This window comes from Aptenodytes patagonicus, chromosome 9 (assembly GCF_965638725.1).
Source record: "Aptenodytes patagonicus chromosome 9, bAptPat1.pri.cur, whole genome shotgun sequence".
NCBI lineage: Eukaryota > Metazoa > Chordata > Aves > Sphenisciformes > Spheniscidae > Aptenodytes > Aptenodytes patagonicus.
Genome location: NC_134957.1, coordinates 23,323,551 through 23,351,205, shown reverse-complemented (window position 1 = coordinate 23,351,205; position 27,655 = coordinate 23,323,551). Strand labels below are relative to the sequence as shown.

Genomic DNA, 27,655 nt, shown 5'->3' with positions numbered 1-27,655 from the left:
AGTAGCTACTAATACCTTTTTTTAGTGACTGAGCAGTTGGAAGTCAGACTGGAGAGGGCCGTTTCTTTCACGGCAACACTCTGATTATACTGAACATGGACAGTCTTTTCTTTCACAGTTCTTTGCCTTACTATTTCTGCAACCTTGCACAGTAATAAACTGTGATCATCTTGGCTACAAATCCAGTAATCCTATTATTCACATTGGTGCTAAACCTTGGCTGTTTGCTTAACCTTTTTGGCTTTAACTGCTGGAGAAATAGTTTATAGTGTAAAGCTGAGTTAGTGTTGCAGGGGAGACTTTGATTCTTACGTTTTTCTGTCTTTCTTCCTGACTTGTATATTAGCAATACATGATTGTGGTTCAACAGGTGCTTAGATATTTCCTCGATCAAAGTTAAATTCATTTTTTCATACTTTTTTTATGTTGCAGGTTGAAAATGTGAAATTACTAGATCGCTATACAAATAGGAAGGCAGCAAATGGGACGTTATACCTGACAGCTACCCACCTTATCTACGTAGATGCTTCTGCTGAAGTCAGAAAAGAAACATGGGTATGTTGTGATACCTGGAGTCTGTTTAAATGCAAGTGTAAGAATTGCTTTATGTCTCGTATCCAAAATGAACAGGTTGGTGAATTCCAAAGTTGTAGTGGTCTTTTATAGCATTTTGATACCAAATGCTTAACAGAAACAGTTGTTTTGGAAGGAAGTGAACACAATGGTAATGTGACTTGATAGAGGTCACTCACTGAATTAGTGTTAGTTCCAGGAACATAAAAAACTTGTCTAGCTTCCTATCTCAAACTCAATATACCAAGCCACCAAACTTGAATTTACAGCTTTTAGAACTGCAGAATTAGCACTGAAATTAGCAGCCTTTTTTATTAGTTCTAAAGTAGAATGGGAATGACAAAATATATTGCATATGGGAGTGGAGGGAAAGCAAAGCGAACCAGCTAAACCGAGCTGCACATCAATCTCTAAAAGTAATTTGTATTATATATCTGTATTTTTTCAATCTTGCTCTTGGTTACCTAGCCTTTGGGTGCGTAGTCTGGATGTTTATTATGTTTGTTTGATAAATATCACAAATAAACTCATTTTCTGCTGCTAGTTAGATGCAGGAAGCATAAATAGCTGATAGTATTGCAAAAACTTAATATATGCTTGTACTGCTCGCAACCTTCTGAAAAATGTTGTTTATTTCCTGTTTTTCAGATTCTGCATCACCATATTGCAACTGTAGAAAAACTGCCTCTGACTACGGCTGGATATCCACTCCTTATTCACTGCAAGAACTTCCACGTGGCTCACTTTGTTATTGGGCAGGAACGTGACTGTCACGAAGTGTACACCTCGTTGCTTAAACTTTCACAACCAGGTATTTAGGACGGGAGTCTGTCTTGCAAATCGTTGAAACGCTTTAAGCTGGAAGGCTCGTCTGAGCCATAGAGAAAGCTTTGCCTGCCAGACTATTGGTTTTGCGGTGTCAGTACAGGAGGGGGAGGATGTGAAATCAGAAATGGTTTCCACCACCGGAGATGGGCTGTGGGGGTCGGCTCAGTAAGTAGAGTGCTGCCCTGCGGACCCAGGCCATTTGCTTCCAAACTAAACACAAATCTTTTGTGGCGGTGGGAATGAGGTGGTCTCCCGTGACGATCTTCTGAAGGCCTGTGCAAAGTTCATTTGCCCGACTGAGGCTGTATGCGGCATCTCAGGCTTTTTTCTTGTAGCACTCCTGCTGAGTGTCATATCCCATACCTGGCCATTGTCAGTCATTTCTGTGACTTAGCTGCTGGCCGTGTGTAGTTCTGCCCTTTCCAGCTGATCCAGATGTTCACAGAATTCTGGAATCCTACAAATAAAGCTTTAAACGTTGGCATCTTTCGTTTGTTTCCCAATAGCATGTTTAGGCTACTCTTCAGTGTTTGTCTTTTTTCAGTTGTGAAACCCTGTGCTTCACCCTGGCTGCCCTGACTTGGAGTCACTTGTAAAGAGTGTAAGCAAAACATCCTCAAAAGCCTGTGGTCTCTTCTGGCTTCAGCTTTTTAGTCTGTCATGGATGAATCTTCAGGCTCCTTGTTCTTCTTGCAGGGCAGCATTCCATCAAGTTTCCTACCTGGCTTCTGTCTATGGCAGCTTCTGTTTTTGGGGTGCTCCTTCAGTGAACCAGTATTTGGAGTTTGGTGTTACAAGGATGCCATTTGTAATTGCGTTTTGTAATTATGTCACTAGCCTAAGGGAAGGGAATTGACAGCACCAGCCTGCTTCATGCCGGCCATCACATGGGACTTGAATAGAAATACTGTAGTAGAAATGTTTTTTGCTGAGTTTGGGGGTTTTTTTTGATTGATATTAAGGCTTGTGTCTATTCCCAGCATCTCCCTTGTGCTCTGAGCTTTGGAGTTTTTTTGGTTCTGAAGTTCTGATTCTAATGCTGTATCTGGCCAGTTTCTGGTGTTATGTTTAAAAGCTGTCACTGTTCTTTCGGTTTTGAAAATTAGAGACTTATGTAGTGTCTTGAAGTGTGGGAGTTGTCACTGCAGGGGATTACATCAGTTTCTTTTGTCTTGTGGTTATTTGTGTAATATGCTGTAGCTCCTTCTTTTGTTCTATTTATGGATTTTAACAGTTCTTTGTTGTTGTTTTAAAATTTCTGTATGTATGCTTCTTTCATGTTTTTTTGGCAGAGCATATAATTATTTATGATTTGCACATGTATGATTGACAGCTATGGGTTACCTGTCCAGTAACCTGGCTACTTTATCAGACTCTGACTGGTTTCACTCTCTCTGGAGCCCTTGCTGCCTTGGGAATCAGCTGAATGAGTTATTGGTTGGATTTGCATTTTATGAAGAGAGGGAAGGCAATTGGGATGGTAGAGATGGAGGGAGGAAGAAATTACCATTTGTCAGACACAGCCTGAAGCTTTTGTTGGGTTGACAGTAATATTCAAGACATCTATCAAGTTTTCCATGCGGCTCAGAACTCACTGTTGAACGATGAACTTACAGGTGTGCAAGAGCTGTTTTATGAACTCTTCACAGAAAATATATCTTTTAATATGTTTTCATTTATGGATTAATTTTTATGATATAAATCTCATCTAACATGCCTATTGCAGTGAATTCAGTAGGAAATAATTTGTTCGGGAAAAATTACTACTTTGAAGTTTTAATTAATTCTAACAAAATGTTTCAGCGTATCTCCCTGCATGTGGGAACTGAGTATTGGAAATTTCCTGAGGATTTCAATATGAATTGTCGGCACTCGCTACTACCCTGAACGAAAACCTGTAAATGTGAGGTTGAGAAATTACAAATATCTATACTGTTCTATGTAGTACTCAATTTTTTTTTTAAGGAGTGAGACTCGGTCTAAGTTTGCTTAGAGTAGTGAAGTATGCAAAGTGATAAAAGAAAACTTCATGCTTCTGATCTTTGAGGAGGCAGAAACGTAAAGAAGATAGCTATTATTAAAATATAGCCAACTATGCAGTACAGTGGCATAGCCCTTTGGCTTCTTTAGTAAATGATTTTAAGTCCCCTGATCTTTCTTGACTGAATAATTTTTTTCAGTCCTTGTATCAGCTTGTTGGCTTGCACAGCGTGCTTGTCCAAAAGATGGCCTTTAGGAAAAAGTGTTGACCTCTCCGTATGTCTTTGTGTATCTCTCTAACTAGTTAATTTTTTTCCTTCTTCTTCCCAGTGAAACCCGAAGAACTTTATGCTTTCTCTTACAATCCTAAAACGTCTAAAGAGAACCGGGAGATTGGATGGAAGCTGATTGATTTGAAAGTAGATTACCAGCGTATGGGAATTCCAAACAACTATTGGGAAATAACTGATGTTAATAAAGACTATGAGGTAATTCTTGCCCAAAGTAGCCATTTAATGCAGTATCTCTTCTTTGTTATTAATGACATACAGCAGTCCTTCCACTGCTGCATAAGTGATGCCTCTGGGGAGGAATGAGCTCAGTTGGTTTTAATCGAAGCAACATCGTCTTGATGTGAAGTTGCGGATAATGATGCTGTGGAAAAACAGAACAGAGCTGCAGAGTCACCTTGGTCTGCTTTGATCTCCCTGGCAAAGTACCAGACACTTGTTTTTCTAGAGAAACGTCAAACCATCTGTTACGAAAAACTTGAAGTACCCTTAGCTGCTTTCGGTATTTCCAAACCCTGTCCCACCAGGCTGGTGACAGATGTGTAGAAGAGAAATAAATGGCAGCAGTTTGGCTTGGTGGGGAATGAGGCAGAGTGGAAAGGGACTAGGTAAGGAAGGAAAAAACAGTAACCGAAAACAGACCTTTTTTTTCTTGCTTGGTTGGATCTTTTGCTAAATAAGGGCTCTCGGTCATTTCAGTGCTAACTGGTTGCTGCTGTTACTTTCTTCTCTTTCTCCTCTGTAAGGCCAGGTTGGATCCAAACAACATTAAATGAAAGCATTTTCAGGAAGCTTATTCAAACTCCTGTTTCATATTATTTCCCTTTTTATTTCTTCTGATGTTGTGTACAGTCAGATCTTTCTGTCTAAAAGACAAAGCAAACTACTCTGAGGAAGATACCAATATATTAAATCTTGAATCCCTTTCCCCTGCTCTCCGCTCCCTTCCCCCTCTAGTTTTCCTTACTGTTACGCTTTGGGTTGAAGAAATACAAGCCTGTGCTGTCAGAAATGACTGGTAATTTTAAATGACTGTATCTTTGGACACCTGAATTGAGATATGATGTGAGGGGTGCTTTTCCCATTAGCTGATTAGGGCATCTGAATGTGAGCATCTAAAATCATTAATCGCTTTGAAGCTTTACTTGCTAGTATGTAACTCTCAAGTGCCAATGCTTTATAATTTCCTCACATTTTCCAGCTTATGTTTTAAAATTGTCAAGCCTCACGTAAAGCCAGACTTGGAGAATAGCTTATCTGTGAAGTACGTGCTGAAAAGACTGTACTTGTTTGAGGAAAAAGGATAAAGCTGGTCTCTGAGGATGCTATCTGATTGCTGGAAGCTCATTTCAATTTGCATAAGATTTAGAGGGAACTTTTCTCTTTTTGTGAAAAATCAGAAACTTTCATAAAATTTATGGATTTAAAGAACTTCTTTTTAAGGTGTATTGTGTACTGTGCAGTCCATTTTTTTAGGTTCAATTGCAAAATTGATTGTTTCCTTCGCCACATTGTTTTATTTTACCCCTATTCCTGTGTTGTTTTTCTAAATGCATCTTAATGACTTGAAACTTTAGATGTTGACTGCATTAGACACACTATGGCAAACAATCTATTCCTGTTGTTTATAAATGCTAGATCATGAGCTAAAGATGAACTTTTCATGAATTTTGAATTGCTAAGTAGTAATATCTGGATTTTTTTTTTTTCTTTCTTCTCACTTAGGTTTGCAACACATACCCTCCAGAAATAGTGGTGCCTAGAGCTGCTAATAAGGCAGTGGTGGTCGGAAGTTCAAGGTTCAGAAGCAGAGGGCGGATTCCGGTGCTTTCTTACTTATATAAAGGAAACAATGTTAGTTGTTCGTTGTCTGCTGTCTCTGTGGGGAGTAAGGGTTCCCCTTCTTGTCCAGTCCCCTTTTAGTGAAAGGAAAGAATGAGATAATTATTAGACCATATTAAGTTCACGTTTGAGAGCTGTGCTTCTCTTAATGGCTTTAATATTGGTTTGTTCTGAGTCACAGAATAAGCTAGTCAAAGACACACACTTGGGGCACGTCCAGAGCTGTGCTAAAAGCACAAACTTCTCAAGCTTCCTGTCTGGAATTTTTTTTTTGACCAGCTTTCAGCAATGCCTTGTTGGCATTGGGTTTTTTTTAATCTACTGTTTAGCTATATTGAATAATGTTTTAACAACATACATGTTAACTCAGATTTTCTTAGTATTGAAGAGGAGGAACCACAGTGAAATAAATCCCCACTAGCTCAGAACAAGGTTTCAGGTTTTTTTTTTTTCTTCCACTGAAGACCAGAATGTAAATTTTTAACTTTGCTGTCTCAGCAGTGTTTTAGATGCAGATGTTGGGAAAATGCTGTCACAGTCAAATTGTTGTTTTCCTGAGGAAGCGTGCCTTGACCTGGGCAACCGTATGGAGTTGTGCTGGCAACTATTGAAATTTCCCTAAAGCATACTCAGTGCAGTTCTGAGCGTGGAACGATAACAACTGATAAGCAAAGTTGTGAAAAAGAATGGTTGGGACAATAGAAACCAAGTAGAAAACATGAGAAATGCTAACAATTGGGATACTGATCACCAGGCGGAGCATAGTGGGTTTGAGAACATAGCAATGACGTTTGCAGCAGGGCTCCTTAGCTTCACTACTTTCTTAAGATTCCCAAACTTCTAGCTTTGAGAAGTATTCCAGTAGTATTTCTGTATGTCCATTTATGTAGCAGTTTTTCAGTGAAACAGAGAATAGGACACTTAAAACCAACAAATTAGTGTTCTTTGGGGCAGTGCAGTAGAGACGATCTGAAAGCAGAAAAACGTGAGCTGTTGTGTGTTGCAGGCTGCCATATGTCGTTGTAGCCAGCCTCTCTCCGGGTTCAGTGCGCGCTGTCTGGAGGATGAACAAATGCTGCAGGCGATCAGAGAAGCCAACCCTGGGAGCCCCTTCATGTATGTTGTAGACACAAGGCCAAAGGTATCTTCATGGGGTTTGTGGCTACTTTTAAAGCTTGCGTCTGAATTAGTAATGCTGGTTCCAGTTGATTCTTTCACAACTCTGCTCATGCGTTCTTACACTGCATTAGGTTAAATTGTGTCAGTTCTGAATCAGGAATTCAGTATCAGGCTCCTGGTTCGGTGTCTTAATATGACGAACGCTTGTGCATAATAAAACTGCAATGTTAAGTGCTGTTAAGAATGCTTGCACTCCTGGAGTATTCTCGGTTGAGGTTTGTGTTAAGGATGACCCGAAGCAACTGGCAGTCTTGAAGCTGGCTGAGACAGTGAAGCATTTTCCCAGAGAGCTAGGTCCTTAATATGTTGAGTTGGAGAGAAGCCTTAGGATTCAGTTCCACGAGGCTGAAGTGCTTTTATCAGTAGACCTGGGAAGAAGTGGGGCTGTATGGAGTCTGATAACAATTGAGAAAAGCAATTCCTCCATTTTTTTGCCTTTGTAAAAAGAACACAAATGTTTTCATGATGCGCAGCTTGGAGTTTAATGCAGTTCAGCTCTTCTGGTCCGTAGCCACTATTTGGGGCTAGAACTTTGTTGCTGAGGTGTTTACGTAAGAGGATATTGAAGAGACATTCGCAAAATGAAATCTGTAATGACTGTTGTCTTGAACTGAATTTAGAAACCAATTCAAATCATTGTCTTGTAAGCATGTTGATGGGAGTGTCGGTATAAGCAAATTAGTACACAAGGATTTTCATAGTACACAATTGTTTAAACACAAAGATTTGAAAGTGCTCTAATTATTTTAAAATTGAGCTTTCTGAGAACCTGCTTCACTGTTCAGATATTGCAGTTATTTTATAGAAACTACAGATTTAGTTAAACTATGGCAAAGGCAAGAAGGGAAAAAGTCTTTGTGGGAAAACGGCATGTTTCACCTGTTGTTCCAAGATGTATTTTGGCTTTTTGTAGTATGACATTTCCTAGAGATAACCTATTCTGTAATTATATGTACATTTATAGCAATCACTGCATGTTCTTTTGGTACAGACAGCTTCCAGTATCATAGATGTTCCACTGAAATCTATCATTGATGGCAATTTTGTTCTAAAGTATTTGGTGAAAAAGGGAGAGTTTTATAATTGGTCACATTTCTCCTTCTAACACGTCTTACTCTAAATGGTAGAGCTGAAGCACTAGGGCTATTGGATTGTTCTAAAGATCTATATACCGTATCTGACTCTTCCTTCTCTCCTCTCTACGGAGACAAATCACTTCTCTTCCCAAATTAATATGGGGGGCAGTTGAGGTGCTCTTTTTTTTTTTTTTGCTTGCCGCTAAAGATTCTCTGGTAGCTCTTGGAACTGTTTTGGGTAATTGTTAGAGCAACTGCCTTCTTTTCTACTTCTTTTCTGCAGTTCCAGTTGGTTGCTGTATTCTTTCTGCTCAACTTTAATATTTCTATGTTTCCCTCAGGTGGCTTTATTTCATCTGTGCATGTATGTCTGTGAAAAGCTTTGGAATTCTCTTACTATTTCTATACCACCATGTATGTATGTTACTCGTAAAAATGGCTTTCCTAGTTTTACTTTCGTATGCTTCTGTCTGAATCTTTTTATGTAGCTTCACAGTTAAGGCAGACTCAATGTCTCTTTACCTGTTCTGATGACAGCAGTATTCTGAAATTGGGCACGGTTTTGATACTGCCTATCCTAAGAAATTCTATCCAGGATCTTAATGAGTCTCTGCCTATGACTAATGGACTGGAGAAACTGGCATAATTCTAGTGAAACAGCTGGAAGTAATGTCTGGGAGGTGGGGAAGTATGTCTGAGTAACAACTTTGTTCGGTATATTTTCTGGGAGATTTTAAAAAAAGAAGGACTTGCAAAACACTCATTTATTTCTGCGTGGTGTTTGTTGTAATTTTCTCTCTTTCTTTTCTATCCTATTCCTGTTTCCTTGAATTTGACAGTTAAATGCCATGGCCAACCGAGCTGCTGGGAAGGGTTATGAGAATGAAGATAATTATGATAACATTCGCTTTAAATTTATTGGCATAGAAAACATCCACGTGATGCGGAACAGCTTGCAGAAACTCCTGGAAGGTAGGTACGGTCCATGCCAGTGGCCAGTCTTCATTACCCTTGGCTACTTTTGGACAGGACCTTTTGCTGTGCATGTGGACTTGGGTGTTGTGATGGAAGCAGATAAGCGAAGTCAGTTTCTTACTTTGTTTGCTGTATTGAAGTGGCTGAAAGTATTAATGTTGTTAAAATGCTTTCCTGCTAGACATTTTATTTTTGTGCTTAATTTTATAGTGGTTCAAAAATAGCAACTAATACTAACAACGTTCCTTAACTGTGTTAGTTACATAAAATGTGAATTTCTTAAATGTGCCAAATTAAAAGAAAAAGGCTAGAGAAATACTACATTTTACTATTAACATAGTCTCATGGTTACTTCGTGAGCTACTGAAAGAAAACTAGCATAGGTTGTTTAGTTTGGAGTATTTCAGTGTTGAACAGTATTTCTGATTTGAAATAAAATTTTAGCATGCTCTTCCAAAGACTTTAATCTCATACGTACATAGTTCTTATTTTTCATTTATTTCTGACTTCTTTAACTGAACTTGTTTTTAATACATTTTAATGTAATACATTAAAATGTATTAAAATGCGGAGTAGCTCAGGTAATTAAGCTACTCTGAGATTATGATCTTAGGGAAAAACGCAAAGCAAGGCAGAAGAAATACTTACCTGAGCCACTGGAGATCAAGAGGTGAATCAGGTGCATATTTTCACTAATATTCTTTTTTGGAGAAGTTCCATTAAAGGTGATGGCGTAGCTTGGATCAAACCAGCATACTCAGCTAGCTGGTTTCCAGCACTGTTACCATCCTTTGCTGACAAAGACTGCGGAACAGGGCAGAGTAGATGCTGCAAATCATTCTACTTGGTCCCTGTGCTTAGTTTTCTAAAAGGTAATACAAGTGCTGCCATTCAAAATATGAGTTTAATATTTTAGTAACCAGCGTAATGGTCATCTTGCTTCAAAATAGTTGAATAATTGATACTACCAATTGCCTGGCCAGGTAGCACTGCAGGATCCGTGGTGAAGAAAAATGAGGCTGTTCACATGACCAAGAGATTGTCCTGATCACAAGTATAAGTCCTCAGTTGCCTGTTCCTGGCAGATTTATTTTGTGGTGGAAGAAGCAGCAGAATAAATACTTGTTTACTCCCATATTCTTCTTTGACAGTGATAAAATCTCTCTCGCTGGTGCTTACGGACTATTGAACTGTATTACTATAAGTATTTTCTATGCTGAGTTTGAATATAGCATCGAGTTGCCTTCAAGGTTAGACATGTTATTTCTCTCTCTAAATTAGAACTCTCCTTTCTTCAAATCTTTGTGATGGTGACTGCATGTTAGTGGTTGTTAGATGTGTGTGCGATGGTGATTTATAGTGAAGTAACAGATCACTAAACACTTCTTTGTTGGAAAAAACTCAGCTGAAAAAATGAGTTAATGTTTAAAAGAAGAGGAGGAGGATATTTTCAGATCCTCAAGTTCTCTCATAGCTAAAAATGTCTGGTTTGCGTATTTAAGTACGCAACCAGTAGTTTCTGTGTCCTTTAGACAGGATATTGCTGCTGACAGTTAAAAAGTGTGGAAATCATAGAATCATTTAGGTTGGAAAAGACCTTTAAGATCGAGTCCAACCATTAACCTAGCACTGCCAAGTCCACCACTGAACCACGTCCCTAATTTGGACATCTACACCTCCAGGGATGGCGACTCCACCACTTCCCTGGGCAGCCTGTTCCAATGCTTGACAAGCCTTTCGGTGAAGAAATTTTTCCCAATATCCAATCTAAACCTCCCCTGGCACAACTTGAGGCTGTTTCTTCTTAGCCTATCACTTGTTACTTGGGAGAAGAGACCGACCCCCACCTCGCTACAACCTCCTTTCAGGTGGTTGTAGAGAGCGATGAGGTCTCCCCTCAGCCTCCTCTTCTCCAGGCTAAACAACCCCAGTTCCCTCAGCCGCTCCTCAGCAGACTTGTTCTCCAGACCCCTCACCAGCCTCGTTGCCCTTCTCTGGACACGCTCCAGCACCTCAACGTCCTTCTTGTAGTGAGGGGCCCAAAACTGAACACAGTGTTCGAGGTGCGGCCTCACCAGTGCCGAGTACAGGGGCACGATCACTTCCCTACTCCTGCTGGCCACACTATTGCTGATACAGGCCAGGATGCCATTGGCCTTCTTGGCTGCCTGGGCACACTGCCGGCTCATGTTCAGCCGGCTGTTGACCAACACCCCCAGGTCTTTTTCCACAGGGCAGCTTTCCAGCCACTCTTCCCCAAGCCTGTAGCGCTGCATGGGGTTGTTGTCAGCCAAGTGCAGGACCCGGCACTGAGCCTTGCTGAACCTCATACAACTGGCCTTGGCCCATTGATCCAGCCTGTTAGCTTTTAGGATCTAAAAGCTAACAGAGCTTAGGATCTACTAAGCTCTGTTGCTGTGAAGAGATAATGAGGAGGTGAGAAAAAGAAACAGATGTTGTTAACGGAGCGTCAGCTAATTCCTTTGTTTGTGTTCTTAGTGTGTGAAATGAAGTCCCCCTCAATGAGCGATTTCCTCACTGGGCTGGAGAATTCAGGTTGGTTACGGCACATTAAGGCTGTGATGGATGCAGGTGTCTTTCTTGCCAAGGTAAAACTGTACCCCAACCCGCAGGTGAATTAAAAAATATGTACTTGTCTGTTAGGGACTGCTCCAAGGCTGTGAAGTTGTCTCTGGAGAGAAGGTGGGAAAACATTGCTATTCAGGTTGGCCTCAGCTCTCAAAAACGAGCCTGCAGTTGGAGAATATCAAGTGGGTTACCCAGCTGGCTCTCTCCTAGACACTTCCTGTGACTAAATGAAATGCCGTAGGGGTTGAGACATGTGAGGACAGTGAGTCCTGCTCACTGTATTGTAACAAACAGTTATCTAGGCTTTATTAAACTCATTTGAAACAAATAAAACCACAGAATGTGCATAAATGACCTTTATAAATGCCTCTATATAATGTGTATTTAGTAGTGCAAACAACTCATAACGTTGTGCTCGTTAGTTATTGAACTGCTCTGCCTTAAATGAGGGATTGTTTAGACCAGTTGATTTTCTCCTGGTTCTGTGTGATGTGGGGACTGCTAATCTTGATTATTCAACGCAGTCCTCATTTCTGCAGAGCTTGTGGCTTTGCAGGTCAGGCAAAAGGAGAAAAGTCACTAAGGCACATGGCTCTTCAGTAATAGTAAAGGGCGTGCTGGCAACACGTGGCAAGAGTAGTGACCTTCTGTAAATGTTATCTTTTCTCTCTTAACAATTTTCCCGTGTAGCAAGCAAGAAGCTATTTTGTGTTGCTCTTCTGCCACCGGTACAAAGGGAAGAAGGTGATCCATATGGGAGGAAGTTGGGATGAGCTCTTCTAATTTTTCTTGAGAAGTTCTTAGTCCCCGTGTGTCCAATTATTATTCTTTACTCATCCACCAAATTTTTCCTCGGAGGAGGACACTGAGAATTTTTGGCCTTTCAGCAGACTGAGCATTTTGAGATCAGAGGGTCTTTGTTTCTTGACTGTCTGTGTTGCTGACAAAGCATGCTACGGCATTTTATTTTAGTTGGGGTTTCCTATGGGTTGATGGCTGTGTGCCCAGAAATGGTGCATTTCCATAGTCCAGGTGAGAAATGACAAATTTTCCTCTTGGGTTTTAGGCCAGTCAGGTAAACACAGAGGAACGGATAGCATTTAATTACAGTAACCAACCTAGAAAGCTGCTAAACTGTTCTGTCTGGTCTCTCCTTCACAGGCTGTGAAAGATGAAAAAGCTAGTGTGTTAGTCCACTGCTCTGATGGGTGGGATCGCACAGCGCAGGTCTGCTCCCTGGCTAGCCTCCTCTTAGATCCATTTTATAGGACTTTTAAAGGCTTCATGGTAAGAATATGTATGTTGGAATTTCAAAAATAAAAAGTCCTTCCTGGATTTGAAATGTAAACAGGCCCTACTTAAATGTTTTAGGCCACTTCCTGGAAAAATCAGTAGGTGATCTATATAAAAACAGCTTCAATTCTAAAACAAGCTTTTAATTGCTCTAAGCAGCAAGGGCACAAAACAGCAGCAGTTGATTTACAGTTCCCAAATCTTCATTTCTTGAATGTCCACGAGAGCCATTAATGAGACACTGGAGCAAGAGATGAGTGAGCAAAGGATGCAACTCTGGGAGCAATCCACAAAAAAGTGGTGAAGCAGCTTGTCATTTAAGACTGTTGCAGTGAATGGTCTCTTATCTGCTAGGATTTAAAATTGGGTGAACTGATTCTTGTGCACAGGGCAGCATATAACCTGTATATCACGTAAAATCTGTGCATCATTTAAGACCTTTTTTAAAACCATTACACATGAATTTGGCCATTTGCTTCTACTGCAGGCTTTTTCTATTTGAAGCCATCACTGCATAAATATAGTGCAATCTGTGATGTTATCTTTCCATTCATCTCCTTTTGTTAAATACCTGAAAGACAGGCTGCTGCTCTTTCTCAGAAGAGTTCCTTAAAAGAAACCCTGAAATCAGAACAATGCAAATTTTTGCCTCCTCTGGTGTGTTGCACTGCTAGGACTGTTTCCTTGCATTCCATGCTATTTTTATTATTATTATTTTTGCTTCTGGATTGTACTGCAATCTTTTAACAGTTAAAATGACATCAGAGTGTGAAACATCTGCCTGGGCTTTGGCTGTGCTCTGGAAAATTCTGTATGAACTAAGAAACATGATTTTGATTAGGAGCAGTAACTAAAACAGACAAATGCTTGTCTGTCCTCTGAGCAAGTGGTTTATATGCACAAATCCGATGACAGTGGTTATTCCTAAATGAATGCAACAGAAGTGTAAAGAATGGAAACATTTGAAAAGCAATGTAACTTAAGTTTTCAAAGAACTCTCTTGTGAATTTCTGCTTTCCTTTTGTTCTTTAAGTCTCTGGATGATGATATCAGGAATTGATCTTTAAATATGATCCAGCAAGGCAAGTAATAATGGATTCAGCATCAGTCATTTGGTTCCTTATGAGACGCGTTTAACAAGGAAGCAGCATTTTGCCTATTTTCTTCTATATAGCATAGGCATTCTACTTAAAAGAGAAATAGCCATGTAGTTCTTCTGATTTCATCCTGAGCTCCTCAATACACAGCTGTACTTCTTATATTCCTGTTTGTGTGTTAAACATTTGTTGAATTCCAGTTGCTGATTTATTTTGCTGAATATCATGTTATTCTTCTCCAAATTAAATAGTACATAGTGTAATATTAAGCTGTTAATTCTCTTAGCTCAGTGTGTTTATATATTATGATTTTAACAACATAGAAACTCTCTCAAAATAGTACTAGACTTGCTTGAAATAACTTATGATTCCAGCAGTGACATTGTACTGGTAACTATGGATAATCTATAAATCACTATTACTGTTTTCATTAACTTCTATGGATATGCTCATAACAGTAGGGTCAGCAGGTAGCATTGGTTGTAAGCTTTTTAGAGTTTAACATCAAAAGCTTCATTTTGCTTTTTCTAAACAAAGTAACTCTCTTTTTTAACCTCTGTTTTGAAACTGAAGGTTCTAATAGAAAAGGAGTGGATTGCAATGGGCCACAAGTTCTCACACAGGTAAGAGCAGCATGTTATCTTGGGTGTAGTGGCGGGGTGAAGGCTTGTCTGTGAAACTAATAACAGTGTTTTCAGGTTCATGTACTCCCATGAAAAATTTAAATGAAAATACAGGACAGGGGAGAGAAGATTTGGAAAATACTGGAGTTGGTCACATAAAGCCAGTATCTGCTAGGGTTGTTATTTCATCAGTGCTGAAGCATACAGTCTTGAACAAATTGATTGAATTCTGAGCGGTTTCCTACCTGTAGAATGACATTCGTATTGTATGAGGAGCGCTAATGTTCTGGCAAGACATGTTAATTCTTCTGCAGTCATCTCCTGGAAGAAAATCTCAGCTAATGCTTTTCAGGATTTTTACCATGTTCAAAGCATAAAATTGAGCCCAATATATATTGCTAAAAACCAATTTGACCTGCATTCTTTAGGCACGTTAAAAATGCTGTCATCCCTGTAATAGATAGCCTGCATCTAGTGAGGATATTGCCTTGAATTACTTCTTGTTATATTTACCATATAGAAGTTAGAAACTGAGATGGTCCAAAAGAATACAAGGAGGGAAAGGACGGGTCTATTCAGTGATATTAGCTTGTTAAAAATTGAAGCTTTGTTCTTGATGTGAAACTGATTCCTGTTTTTAAGAATAAAACAAATCTGGTTCCTTAAAGTGTATTTGGGGAAAATGAACAATATGCACACCCTTATACTGGTATATAAGAAGCAGCAGTCAAAGATAAACTGCTGTTTGGTCATTACTGGCCAAATAAATGTTCTGTGGTCGTTGTTTCTGCTTCTTTAGGGACGCTTTTCACCTTTCCTTAAGACCAAAAAAACCTTCCTATTCTTCTATTATAAAGGATTGTTCCAAATATGAGAACTTGGCAATGGATACAAAAAGTACTTGAGACACGAATTTCAGCATTGACTGGAATATGAACTTTTGTTCCAGTAGACAAAATCATTCTTCTCGTAGTGGTGGCCGGTGCCTTACACTTCTGAGGGAAATCAGTCCTTCGTCATGCTGCTGCTTAGGGTATTGTGGTTGGAGTCACAGAACCAGGAACTGGGGTCAGCTAGATCTGTCATAAGAAATCGTACTTCATTTTTCCACTTAAGTTTGGGGATGCATTGTTCCTTTCTGTGGATTTCCAGGTTATATCCCTTCCTAGAAAAGGAGGATTCTGCCCCAAGTTTTTTCTCTTAAGAAAGAACAGTCATTACAGTACAATAGTGTTGGCTGCTTTCCAAAAATGCTAACGTTCCTTTTCTGGTTGTTTTTTCTTTTGTGATGGATTGTAATGAACACTGATAGATCCCTGGCTAGCTTTCTGCAGAACTAGGAGGGTTTTTCTGAACTTCATCTAAAGCTGTAAAAATATTTTTTATTGTTGTTTTGGGGTTTTCTTTGTTTGAGCTTTTTTTTTTCCCTTCTTTCTGAGTAATTGCTTACTAGGATTTCATTCTTGATGTTCATGTGGAGCAAAATCAGGTTGTTCTGACTGTTGCTGCCCGTGTGGCTATTCCTGCACCATAAAATACTCTCACATCCATAGAAGATCATAGAGGACACTTCTTGCCCCCCCCCAGCGTTTCTTACTGTTCGTGGCAGACAGACAGAATCCCACCAATGTCAACTTTTTTCCCCCAATTAAGAGCTAGCATTAGATTGTTATATTCGAGCAATAGATGTTTCTTGGGAGAATATTGCCTTTTTTCCCTTGTGCTGACATCATAGCAGAGGCTCAAGGATTCCTATTTCACAAATATTTCTTGTGATGCTTGCAAGTCTGTTATGTAGGCTCTTCCATTGCTAATTTTACTTTGGAGAAAGGGACACTGCACAATTCTCGTCACTCCTAGCAGGTACCCCTGGAGAACAAGTAATGCTGAGGGTGGCATGCCTTAATGTACAGTGGCTGTAAGATAAACCACGTGGGGTTTTTTCTGACTCTGCAGAATAGTTTCTTACTCTAGTAGTGAAGAAAGCTTCCTAGTTGTTTAATGGCGAGGGGATTCTTTTTTTGTTGGGTGACACAGGATTTATCCCTGTTTCATTTGCATCTCTCTAGGTGTGGCCATTTGGATGGTGACCCCAAAGAAGTATCCCCTGTCTTCACTCAGTTCATTGAATGTGTCTGGCAGCTCATGCAGCAGTTCCCGTGCACGTTTGAGTTTAATGAGCGTTTCCTTCTTGAAATCCATGACCATGTCTACTCCTGCCAGTTCGGCAACTTCCTTGGGACCTGTCACAAGGAGCGTGAGGATCTGAAGTGAGTTGGCAGTTTATGGAGCCAGCAGTCTAGAAGTCACTTTAAATGTTAGGAAAAGGGCAGGCTGTGTTTGTTTGTGTGTTTTTAATGTAATTGTAGATTGGTTAAGGGTAACGTTGTCTTGATAGATGCTTGTGTTCTACAGTGTGGAAAAAAAAAAAATACAGATTAATTATATCCCCAAGTCAGATGTTTTATTTTGGACCACAGTAATAACTTGCAGATACGCCTTTTGGACTAGATAGTGTCCATTTTAAATGATTATGTATTCCTCAGTGATGTATCTTGTGTTTATGAAATTAAGCAGATACCGTGTAAAAATAATTCTTAGCTCCCTTAATCTAATTCTATTCAGAACAGCTAGCGTTATTAATCCACTTAACCTGATTCTTTTTTTTTAGTGATTAGATATTATTTGTAATTGACAGAATCTGTGAGAAGACGCATTCTCTGTGGCCTTTCCTCTTACAGAAGAAGCAGGAATTGAGAAATCCTTTGTACAGAGGATTTACAGCTTACAAAGAGCTTCAACCAAACACACTACCGTTCAGTTTCCAGTAAGTTGCTTATTTAAGAAGGGGAAGAAGGGGGGGCATTTCTTTCATTGTGATGTAGTTTGGTAATTCAGGTTTAATAAAATAAATTTTCACCGATTAGCATGGTTTGTTTTACCTTTCCCTCCATTCCTCATTCATAAACTGAGAGTAGTAGTGCACAGGTAATTGCTAAGTAAGTGCAGGTACTGTAATTTAAAATAATATTTTTTTCTTTGGTGTTGAGAGAGAGGGTGGGGAAAGGCAAGGAAAAGAAGAACTTCAGATGTGTAGATAGACCCCCCACACACACCCTGACTGCTTGCTCTGTCAAATTTACGTGATGGGGTAGGCAATTGTTAAAGTTCCTCCTTTTTAATATATATTAAGGAAGTCTTTCAAACAGGAATTTCAGTGCCCAGTCACACCCAGGCTTATGTAGTCAGGGTGGTTTTCACAAGAAGGGATTTCTTGTTGCCGTGTCTATTTGCTTGCCCAGGGTGTTAGAGCTGAAGTGGTTAGTTTTCCTTTGTTTCTGGCTCACTCCTGTTCCCTGCTGAGAGAGAGAGGGTTGCAAATATGATTTTAAGTGCTGTGTGTGGTCACTGATGGGCAAAGGGTTTTAATAAAAGTAGGGCGGTAGGGCAGACTGGGGACTTGAAGGTGAACTGCCCATCCTCCAGTGAGTCTGCTATAGAAAAAAGTGTATTTTCATCTTACGTTAATACCTGCTGCCAGCACATGTGGATCATAAGGCAGAAGTACTTAAATCCTCAGAAGTTTTTTTGAACTTTATGAAAATTTGCCCGTTGATACTGAATTTTATGATCCAAGGCTGTGGCAGTTTTTTAAAAATCAATTACTAACCTCAATTTGTTGAAAATTTTTTTCTTAAACAGCATCTAGTTTGTTGGCCAGTAGCATACAATTGGCTGCCTAATTCTCTTTTCCTGCCCTGTTCTTCAGGTTTTGGTGTGGGATGTATAATCGCTTTGACAAAGGAATGCATCCAAAACAGTGTGTATTGGATCATCTGCTAAGCTGCATGAGCCAAAAGATGAAACTGGAGGACAATGCATCTGAACTGGAAAATGTGAGTCCTGAATCTTAATAATATTTGAAGTCACATGGTGGTTTTGGCAAATATAACTGGGATTGAACACTGGCACTGAACAATTGTTTCAACATGCTGGGCAGAGCTGGGCAAAATGAGGGGTTAAATGACATTGCTGTAATAAATAGGTTTGATTACCCAAAATTCTTATCTGCTAGGTAAAAGCTGTGTTTCGTCAAGTTCAGTTGCAGGCTCGTGATTTTCTAATTCTCTAAATGAAGCAGGTGTTAAAAGAACATCTGGGTTTCAAATCCACTCGCAGCAAACTTCAAGGGAGAGAGGAAAAGAATGGGCCTGCTTTTCCCCCTCCACATAAATAATGTGCATATACAAAAATATTCTTGTTTTCAGCTCGCCCCCACACTTTTCTTTCCCGCCTTCTCATTCACAAGACACATTGGAAGAACTGATGATCAACCGGCTATTAAAACAGTTGAGTTACTTTATGGCCAAAATGTAACTGGATCGTGTAGGCCGAATTATGCTCTAAAAGTGTCTACCTCGGATTTGCAGTGCTTTGCTAAAACAAGACAGGGAATCTTGCATGTTTACTACTTGTGTTCTGTGGTATTGGAGGGCAGAGATCTTGTGTCCAGAAGAACCAATTTATCTCCTTCAATCGAGAATAATAAAGTAAACGGCAACACACTTCACGGTTTGGTCAGTTCTGATCACATTCCCCAGAGAGCTATATTTGTCTATATGAAGATGTAGATATCTATCTCAGCAGTGCAAGACCGGGGGGGGGGGGGAAGTAGATAGTCTTGTTAGCTTTTGAAGTGCTGTAGTTTTGTGTTTCCCTATGTATTGGGTCTGGCTGAGATGGAGTGAATTTTCCCCGCAGCAGCCCCCATAGTGCTGTGCCGCGTATTGGTAGCTAGAAAGGTGTTGGTAACACACCAGTGTTTTGGCTACTGCTGAGCAGCGCTCCACAGCATCAGGGCTGTCCCTCCAACGTTCCCCCCCTCACCCCGTAGGCGGGGGGTGGGCAAGATCTTGGGAGGGGACACGGCCGGGACAGCTGACCCCAGCTGACCAAAGGGATATTCCATACCATATGGCGTCATGCTCAGCAATAAAAGCTAAGAGAAGGGAGGGGGGCGGGCGGGCGGGCATTTGTTATTACGACATTTGTCTTCCGGAGCAACTGCTACGTGTACTGAGGCCCTTCTTCCTGGGAAGTGGCTGGACATCGCCTGCTGATGGGGAAGTAGAGAATAATCTTCCGTTTTCCTTTGCTTCCACACACGGCCTTTGCTTTTGCTTTATTAAACTGCCTTTATCTTGACCCACGAGGGTTTGGGGTTTTTTTTCCCCACCTCATTTTTTTTTTTTCTGCCCCCCCCGCCCCACTGAGGAGGGGAGTGATAGAGCAGCTTGGTGGGCACCTGGTGTCCAGCCAAGGTCAACCCACCATGGTCCTTTTTGGCACCCAACATGGGGCATGAGGAATTCGAGATAAGGATAGTAATTGGGAGAGGTAATGGGCAAAACATGGACTGAACGATGTTAGAGCACAAAATGATCATGGGGAATTTCGGTTGTTCTAATTGTGGTGAAGGACGAGGGGTGGATTGTGTGTAAATTGTTCACTTTCGCTTGGCATTGTGATGACGTTGGTTTGATTTTGGTGTGGGGAATTTTCTTTTTTGTTGATGTGAGTGAAGTTTGTGAAGATTGTGTGATGAATGTGGATTTTAATGATAATTCTTAAACATGTGATTCACAGAGTCGAGGGGTGGAATGTATTGGGTTTGCGGGGCCAGGTTTCAGTAGTGGGGGGGCTACAGGGGTGGCTTCTGTGAGAAGCTGCTAGAAGCTTCCCCCATGTCCGAGAGCGCCAATGCCAGCCGGCTCCAAGATGCACCTGCCACTGGCCAAGGCCGAGCCCATCAGCGACAGTGGTAGCGCCTCTGGGATAACATATTTAAGAAGGGGGGAAAAAAACCTTCTGGAAAAAACAGTAGCTAGAGAGAGGAGTGAGAATACGTGAGAGGAACAGCTCTGCAGACACCAAGGTCAGTGAAGAAGGAGGGGGAGGAGGTGCTCCAGGCGCTGGAGCAGAGATTCCCCTGCAGCCCCTGGTGAAGACCATGGTGAGGCAGGCTGTCCCCTGTAGCCCATGGAGGTCCATGGTGGAGCAGATATCCACCTGCAGCCCATGGAGGACCCCATGCCAGATCAGTTGGATGCCCGAAGGAGGCTGTGACTCTGTGGAGAGCTTGCACTGGAGCAGGCTCCTGGCAGGACCTGTGAACCCATAGAGAGAGGAGCTCATGCTGGACCAGGTTTGCTGGCAGGACTTGTGACCCTGTGGGGGACCCAGGCTGGAGCAGTCTGTTCCTGAAGGACTGCACCCCATGGAAGGACCCACGTTGGAGCAGTTTGTGAAGAACTGCAGCCCGTGGGAAGGACTCGCATTGGAGAATTTTGTGGAGGACTGTCTCCCGTGGGAGGGACCCCACACTGGAGCAGGGGAAGAGTGTGAGGAGTCTTCCCCCTGCAGAGGAAGGAGCGGCAGAGACAGCGTGTGATGAACTGACCACAACCCCCATTCCCCGTCTCCCTGCGCCGCTTGGGGGGGAGAGGTAGAGAAAATCGAGAGTGAAGTTGAGCCTGGGAAGAAGGGAGGGATGGGGGGGAAGGTGCTTTAAGATTTAAGTTTTTATTTTCTCATTACCCTACTCTGATTTGATTGGCAATAAATTAAACTAATTTCCCCGCGTTGAGTCTGTTTTGCCCATGACGGTAATTGCTGAGTGATCTCTCCCTGTCCTTATCTCGACCCAGGAGCCTTTCGTTGTATTTTCCCTCCCCTGTCCAGTTGAGGGAGGGGAGTGATAGAGCGGCTTTGGTGGGCACCTGGTGTCCAGCCAGGGTCAACCCACTGCAGTCCTGTACAGCTGCCTGACAGGAGAAGTGTGGCTTTTCTTTGTGCTCAAGGCTCTACTTGCAGTATCCTTTCTATGCATATTTAAAAAAAACCCAAACCCATAAACAAACCAAAAAACCACCTAAAAATACAGTAGTGGGAGAGTCATCTAAAAATATACCAGTGAGAAGACCTATCAGTGTCCTTTGTAGGTTAACGTGAATGCTGAAAACTTTAGTTTTATTAATTAAACAATGATGTTTGTATCACACATGTAAGGATCTATGCTCATATACTTTAATGCTGGATTACAGAGCTGAAAAAGAGGCCCTGACACAGGACTATTATGTTGACAGCTGTTTTTTGTATATCCCTGACATCTGGGAATAATAACTTTAATTAATTTTTTTAATGTCTTTTTATTTGTGTAGAAACTTCCTTTCCTTGATGGTCCTTTGCCCAGTGAAGCTTGCTCCTTATCTAAAGTAGGACGTGCTGCTTCAAAAACACCGATGCTCAACACTCCTCAGGATTATGAAGGGGAACCAACTCCTGTGTTGAGCAATGGCACCTCAGCAGGGGATATAGATGTTACGTCAGATGTGGACCAAAAGTACAAAGAGAACCTGTCTCATCACCGGGACCTCCATGATCTTAATGACGCCATTGACGTTTTGGACTCCGAAGCTAAGGATGGAAAGCCTCAGCACCATTGATCAGCTCCGAGAACTGTGTTCAATGAACCAGGCGCTTGTGGTGGTGAGGCATAAGGGAGCTGTGCCCCCGCGAGGGTGTAGACCACCTAACCATTTACAGCTAAGTGTTAGTACGTGTGTTTGCAGGGAGCTGTGCTCGCTGTAGAGAAGACAGTCTGCATTTGGCTTGGTTCGCATCGTTTTGCAGCCGAAATGATGAAGATGCGTAGAGCTGCCCAGAAGGCTACCTTGAGTTAGTGTAAACCTTATTTTTCAGTGGAAACATGATGTGTGTTTAAGGTTTATGACTGCCTGCCAGTACTGGTATTTCAAGCTGAAAGAAGTCTTGGCCAATTAACATGGGGCTTAGGAGTTGTGCAGTGTTTATAAATGGAGCAGGAAAGATGCAATCCATTTATTCTCAGTGGTGGTGCAAGGTCATCTTAAAATGATAAAAAAATTTCAGTTCATCCTAAAATGATAAAAAAATTAACCTTTTCTTAGCTGTGAATGACTCTCTGCATGGACCCTCACCTTGTGGCAGAACTGATTCATTTTTCGTTTCCTATGCATATTTGATAAACAAAACCAAACCCCCCTGTGCCTTTTTATGGAGACCGTTTTAATGTCTAGCCACGCAGTGTACTATTTTTATTATTGTAGTGTAGAGTGTAGTATTTGGTCGTCTTTGTAGTCAGTATTTTTAAACAAGGTTTTTTATCTGCTGCTGGCTTCTCCAGGATCTTTGCCGATCCCCTGAGTTTAGTAGCTTCTTTCTAAGCCGACCTTTCAAAGAATAAGCTTTTATGGACCTCATTTACTGATTGTGAGAGTGCAGCGAGCCACAAAGACAACCTGTAACACATGAATTTTTGACAGAGGGAGGATTAGAAATGAGAAAAGATAGGAAAAAAATTATACAGAATTTTTCTTTCTTGTTATATGATCTTGGCTAAATTGAAGCAAGAGAGTAACTCTTTGTTCTAAGCTGGAATCGATGTGCTTTCCTCACATCCATCGATGAGGCAGTAATTACAGATGAGGTGTGTTCTATTACTGAAATGGGGCCTAATATGATCACATCACATGCTGAGTGGTTATAGTGAATGTTATCTTGGATGTTAAAATTACATGAACCTTAGAGATGTTTTGTCTGTACTGTCAAGACGTGGGGAGAGGAACAGTATCTCTCATGGCAATGAACTTTGTAATTCTGTGAAGCTGGTGACAAGATGTAAATTGGGATGTGACCCCTTATTGGAACAAGAAGTGGACATCTTGGCTTGTGGCTGTGGCTCCAGCTTGGATTCACTCCAGTGCTTGTTAACACTACTTGGTTTCTTTAAACTGCAGTAATCTCAGCTAGAGATACTAGTTCAAAGTTGCAGGTTTAAAACAGAGACGTATATTCCATTTATACAGAAGTCTTGTGAAGAAACAAGGGCTTGTCTCCCCAGGGAAATGGATGGCCCAGGAAAGCTGTTCCACAGTACTTGTTCTGGACAAGCTTCTGTAGATGGGCTTAATTGCACAGAGTCTCCCATTGTGCAGCTTAATTCAAGATGCTTTTCTGCTTTATTTTGGATCCTGTTGTTTAAATTAAACGCTGCCATTCGGTCTTAAAATCATTTTTTCTCTTTATAAAATTTTGAAGCAAACTGAGAAAATATTTTTCTAAGTTAGCCCTCCCAATCTACAATAAAAAGTAGAAACATTCTACTATACCATCGTAAAATTCAATAGCCATTGTTCATATGCTTATAACCTATGGTGAAATGACTGGGTTAGTTTCAGTGTTCAAGATAAAGTAGAAAAGAAAAAAAAAACAAAACAAAACTCCCCTGAGTGTCTCACTTTGGGTAAGAAAATATATATTTTAAGCATATCAAAAGACCCAAGGAAAAAGGGCAATACCTGGGAACACACAGTTTCTTCAATGCCTAGAATGGCAAAGAGAAACTTTTTTTAATGTTGCAGGTTTTTCAGTCTTAAAGCAAGTAATATAGTTGTTTTCAAGGTAGGAGTGAGAGAACTACAATGTGCAATTGATTTAAAACTAAGCACATAAAATACTGAACCAGATACGCTTAAGCAGAAGATGTTCGAAATTTGTTGTGTGGGTACCTATCAAAACTACTGCATCGTGCAACAGCTATATATTTTATTTTGAAGGATGCACGTTTCTGAGTGCATCTTTTCTTAATCTCAAGATGAGTATCTGCTGTTGAGTCTCTTTGCTCCAAAAAAGAGATCTGCTAAGCTCCTAACATTGTTAGATAGTCTACCAGCCTTTTAAGTTTGCCATATCCATGTACTCCTCAAGCAAAGATACTGTACCCCAAGTCTTAATCCGGCTGCTCTGGATACCCAGGGATCAGAGTCTGCTGTAGATTTCCACTGGAGGGTGCTGGGGAGACTATTTCCCTTTGCCTCTTTATAGTGTAAAAGGTCAATTTCACACGTGCACTTTGCAGTTTGGAGCCTGTTTCATAGGGACTGATAGATCAACCCTGTCTTTTCTTTCTGAATGGTAGAAGAGTGTAGTGGATAGTATGCACGGCTTCTTAGAGAGCTCTAAAATGGTAAATGAGACCAAGACAGGCACTTTTTAGGACCAGTTATTCTAGATGTCATCAGTTCTTTTAATGTGTTCTCTAATGAAAATTAGAGATACAGAATTGTAGAGAATTTTGACTGACCACTGAAGGATTTAGACATACCATTGGTTAATCTTTGTATAAAAACATTTCACAGAAGGTTTCTATAAATGTTTACACATTGCCCTGTCTTTTGAATTACCGTGGATTACCTTGCAAAAAGTATAATAATCTTTGCTTATCCCTAAAACATGATGCTGACGTCTCCACAAATCCTTCTTGACTACAATATTACTACAGGTGCATGTAACCATGAAAAGATGACTTCATACACTGAAAGTGTTAGTAAGCTTTTAGTAATCTTGCTGCTTTTGACTTCAGTAACAAAACAATGGATGACTTCATACTCTGAAATGCAAAACCTAGCCAAAAAAAAAGGGTAATGGTCTGTCTTTTTAAACCTCTTGGATTTAATGTATACAGGCTTGGTCAAAGTCTACAACGTATTAAAAATCATTCATGCTGGTGCTGTAAATTTATGGAGCTGGAAAAGATTCCAGGGTTTCCTGGCTTTCCATGAGATTATTTGTTTGAAAACCAATTAGCTGGAAGCTTTTTAGTTTTGACAGTAACTCTTGTGTATTTCAAGACCAAAAATGAAAAGCTGTTCAGAGCACTGCAGCATGTCCTCAGGTCTCTGGCCAGCTAGGACTGGCTTCCCAGAGCCTTGCAGAAAGCCTGCGTTCACTCGTTGCGGAGTGCTCTGCTGACAGTGGTGAGTGACTTGATTGTATGTTCCCTGAAAGTGTTAAAGGAAATCTAAAAGCTGTTACATAGGAATCTTCTCACGTAAGCACTGCGTAGGTGAAAAGTTACTGTAATTTACTTACTCCTAGTGGAGCATCCATGTGTTGTGAAGTCACAAATACTGTTTTTTATTTGGAGCTGTTAACTGAACAATGCAACTTGCTGCTTTCCATTTGGATTCCTCTGACTGGGAGAACTGGGAAGGAGGAGGGATCCTGTTTGCTGCGGATGGGCTCTGTTTGTGTAAAACTCTTCCATTTCTGGAGCACCTCTTCCTTTACCAAGATACTCCATGGTGTCATGGTTTCATGCCTGAACATAGTCTCTCTCTTGCCACAAATAGGTATAGCATTGCAATGGGCAAGTGCCTATAATATTCTGCGTTAAAGCTACTACTTTGCAGTAGAAGAGAGGCTCGTAGCTTTATTTCTTGGTTGAAATGTCTCAATGTGAACTTCACAATGCTGGATTCTTAAATTGTATTTTGTTTTGCAGTTGTCGTCTATGGTAGAGAAAATCCAGTCAGTGCTCTTTGCTTTACAGGAAAAAAAAAAAAGGGAATAATTGGTTTGCCCATAGATGATGTAGTTCTCCATTGGCCCTCTGTCATGGGAGAGAAAAAGCAGTTTTTCAAAGCTTATAGGCATAATATACTTCTAGGTGCATATTCTGTTCCTGCTCTTAGTGAATGCCTTTCGTTCAAGTGCTTAGAAGAAAAATCCACCTGCTGCATGGGTGCTCACTGGTACATGAAGCTACCCTGACTAGGATGGAGAAGGAGACTCGCTTGTAGGTAGCTGGTAAGCTTCAGTTGCTTTGGTAAGCTTCTCAAGTCCTGGTGAGTGAGAGTTGCTGGGAGCTGAAGGTGCGCAGGATCTCTGCCTTGAGTTAGACCTTGTTGGGTTACAGGTGGAAATCTCCATGTTGAAGTGCCCCGTGTCGTTTCCATCGGGTTTGGAGATGGTGAGCCCTACGGGTGCTCAGAAAGCCCCTTTGCATCTAACAAAGCTGTAGCACCTGCAGGGAAAGCATTTAACAGAGCTCTTGTGCCAGATGCTGCTTCGGTTGACTTTCTGGTCAACGGGTAGCTTCAGTGCCTGACGGTTGCTCCCCCAAAGGGATCATTTCTTGGCACTGTTTAGTAATGAATATTCACGAGTGACCAGGAGAATTCAAAATGCGTCCGCTGTTTTGCTCTTCTCCCCTTCCCCACCGCTCTGCGTTGAGTGCTGGCGTCATTTTTTGTATGGACCTAACACAGTTACTCCCTGTTTACATACCGTCCCTCCTGCACCTATAGGCACTTCCCATGCCTCGGGGCAGAGTGGGGGGGGAAGAATCTGTTCTGAATGTAGTAGGTTTTGTTTTAATTAATACAGAGCACTTGATTAATTAGATGAGGAATGTCTCGAACCAGGTGATGTCAAAGTCCATGTTTTTGTAAGCATCTTTAGCACTAAGAGCAGCCAGGTCGGTGCCAATTGCAGTTGGTGTAATTTGTTAGGACAGGTATTTTAACGTACAGCACTGTGTCCTTTTGGCATCTCTGAATTACAAAAGCAATGCAGAAAGAGGGTAGGTTAAAATGGTTGACCTATATCTCTTCTCATATCATTTATCTATGTCTATGCGTCTGTATTTAATGTAGCAGCATACTACTGGAATAACTTGTAGCACTGGATCTAGTCATGTGTAACTGAGCACACATATGTACTTTTCCTATCATCCACAAACTGATCTTTGTAGGAACGTACCTAAAATTGTGTGTAGTACTCAGCTGAAAATTGTAAATGTTTTTGCTGTTTCTGTAAGTCAGTCGCTATTTTTGTCAGTGTAACTGTCGAGGGACGGTTGTATAAAATTGTGGATGATGAAATCCCATATTCTTGAATGTGCTGCGATGGCTGTATACATGTAAGTCATTTTAGTTAATGCACTGCTTAAAAAAAAATTGCACCATGTTTAGAGGAGCACTGTGTCTTTTTTCTCTAAATGTGTTTGTTCCATGAAGTTGCAGTTGTATTACAGTTTATTTTTATTCCCTGCAAAAATAAATACCTTGCCTTTTTAGAGTACGTGACTAGTCTGTTTATTGGTTAATTAAAGCAGAACTTCACACTTTGAAATGTGAAATCAATTAAAGACCCTTAAGTAGTGAGCTTATCTTAAAGTGAGCGTGATTCCAGCTGCCCTTCTTTTACAGGATAGAAACTGGTTTCAGAGGGACTGCTGAGCGCAGCACTGCTCAGTGTCTTTAAAACAAACAAAAAGTAATACTACTAATGTAGCTGTACTGAATCTTAATACCTTCTGTACATTTTGTTACTCTTGATTTTTTTTTAAATTAGATTTTTCTTTATATATTAAAACCAAATACCTTTTCAGGGTTTTCTTCCTCCTGGAAAGCTGTCTATCCCTCACC

General features: G+C 40.8%; 1 protein-coding gene across 1 annotated transcript in view; it reads left to right on the top strand.

Moving 5' to 3' along the window:
* Positions 1 to 27,308, top strand: part of MTMR8 (myotubularin related protein 8) — a 28,577-nt gene extending 1,269 nt beyond the window's left edge. The window contains exons 2-14 of the mRNA XM_076347481.1: positions 433 to 555; positions 1,222 to 1,384; positions 3,712 to 3,869; positions 5,397 to 5,525; positions 6,520 to 6,654; positions 8,608 to 8,740; positions 11,243 to 11,352; positions 12,494 to 12,619; positions 14,296 to 14,345; positions 16,415 to 16,615; positions 17,044 to 17,172; positions 18,115 to 18,241; positions 21,566 to 27,308. Coding sequence (XP_076203596.1) covers positions 433 to 555; positions 1,222 to 1,384; positions 3,712 to 3,869; positions 5,397 to 5,525; positions 6,520 to 6,654; positions 8,608 to 8,740; positions 11,243 to 11,352; positions 12,494 to 12,619; positions 14,296 to 14,345; positions 16,415 to 16,615; positions 17,044 to 17,172; positions 18,115 to 18,241; positions 21,566 to 21,850 — 1,869 coding nt within the window. The 3' untranslated portion in view covers positions 21,851 to 27,308. The remainder of the gene's footprint in view (positions 1 to 432; positions 556 to 1,221; positions 1,385 to 3,711; positions 3,870 to 5,396; positions 5,526 to 6,519; positions 6,655 to 8,607; positions 8,741 to 11,242; positions 11,353 to 12,493; positions 12,620 to 14,295; positions 14,346 to 16,414; positions 16,616 to 17,043; positions 17,173 to 18,114; positions 18,242 to 21,565) is intronic.
* Positions 27,309 to 27,655: the final 347 nt, after the last annotated feature.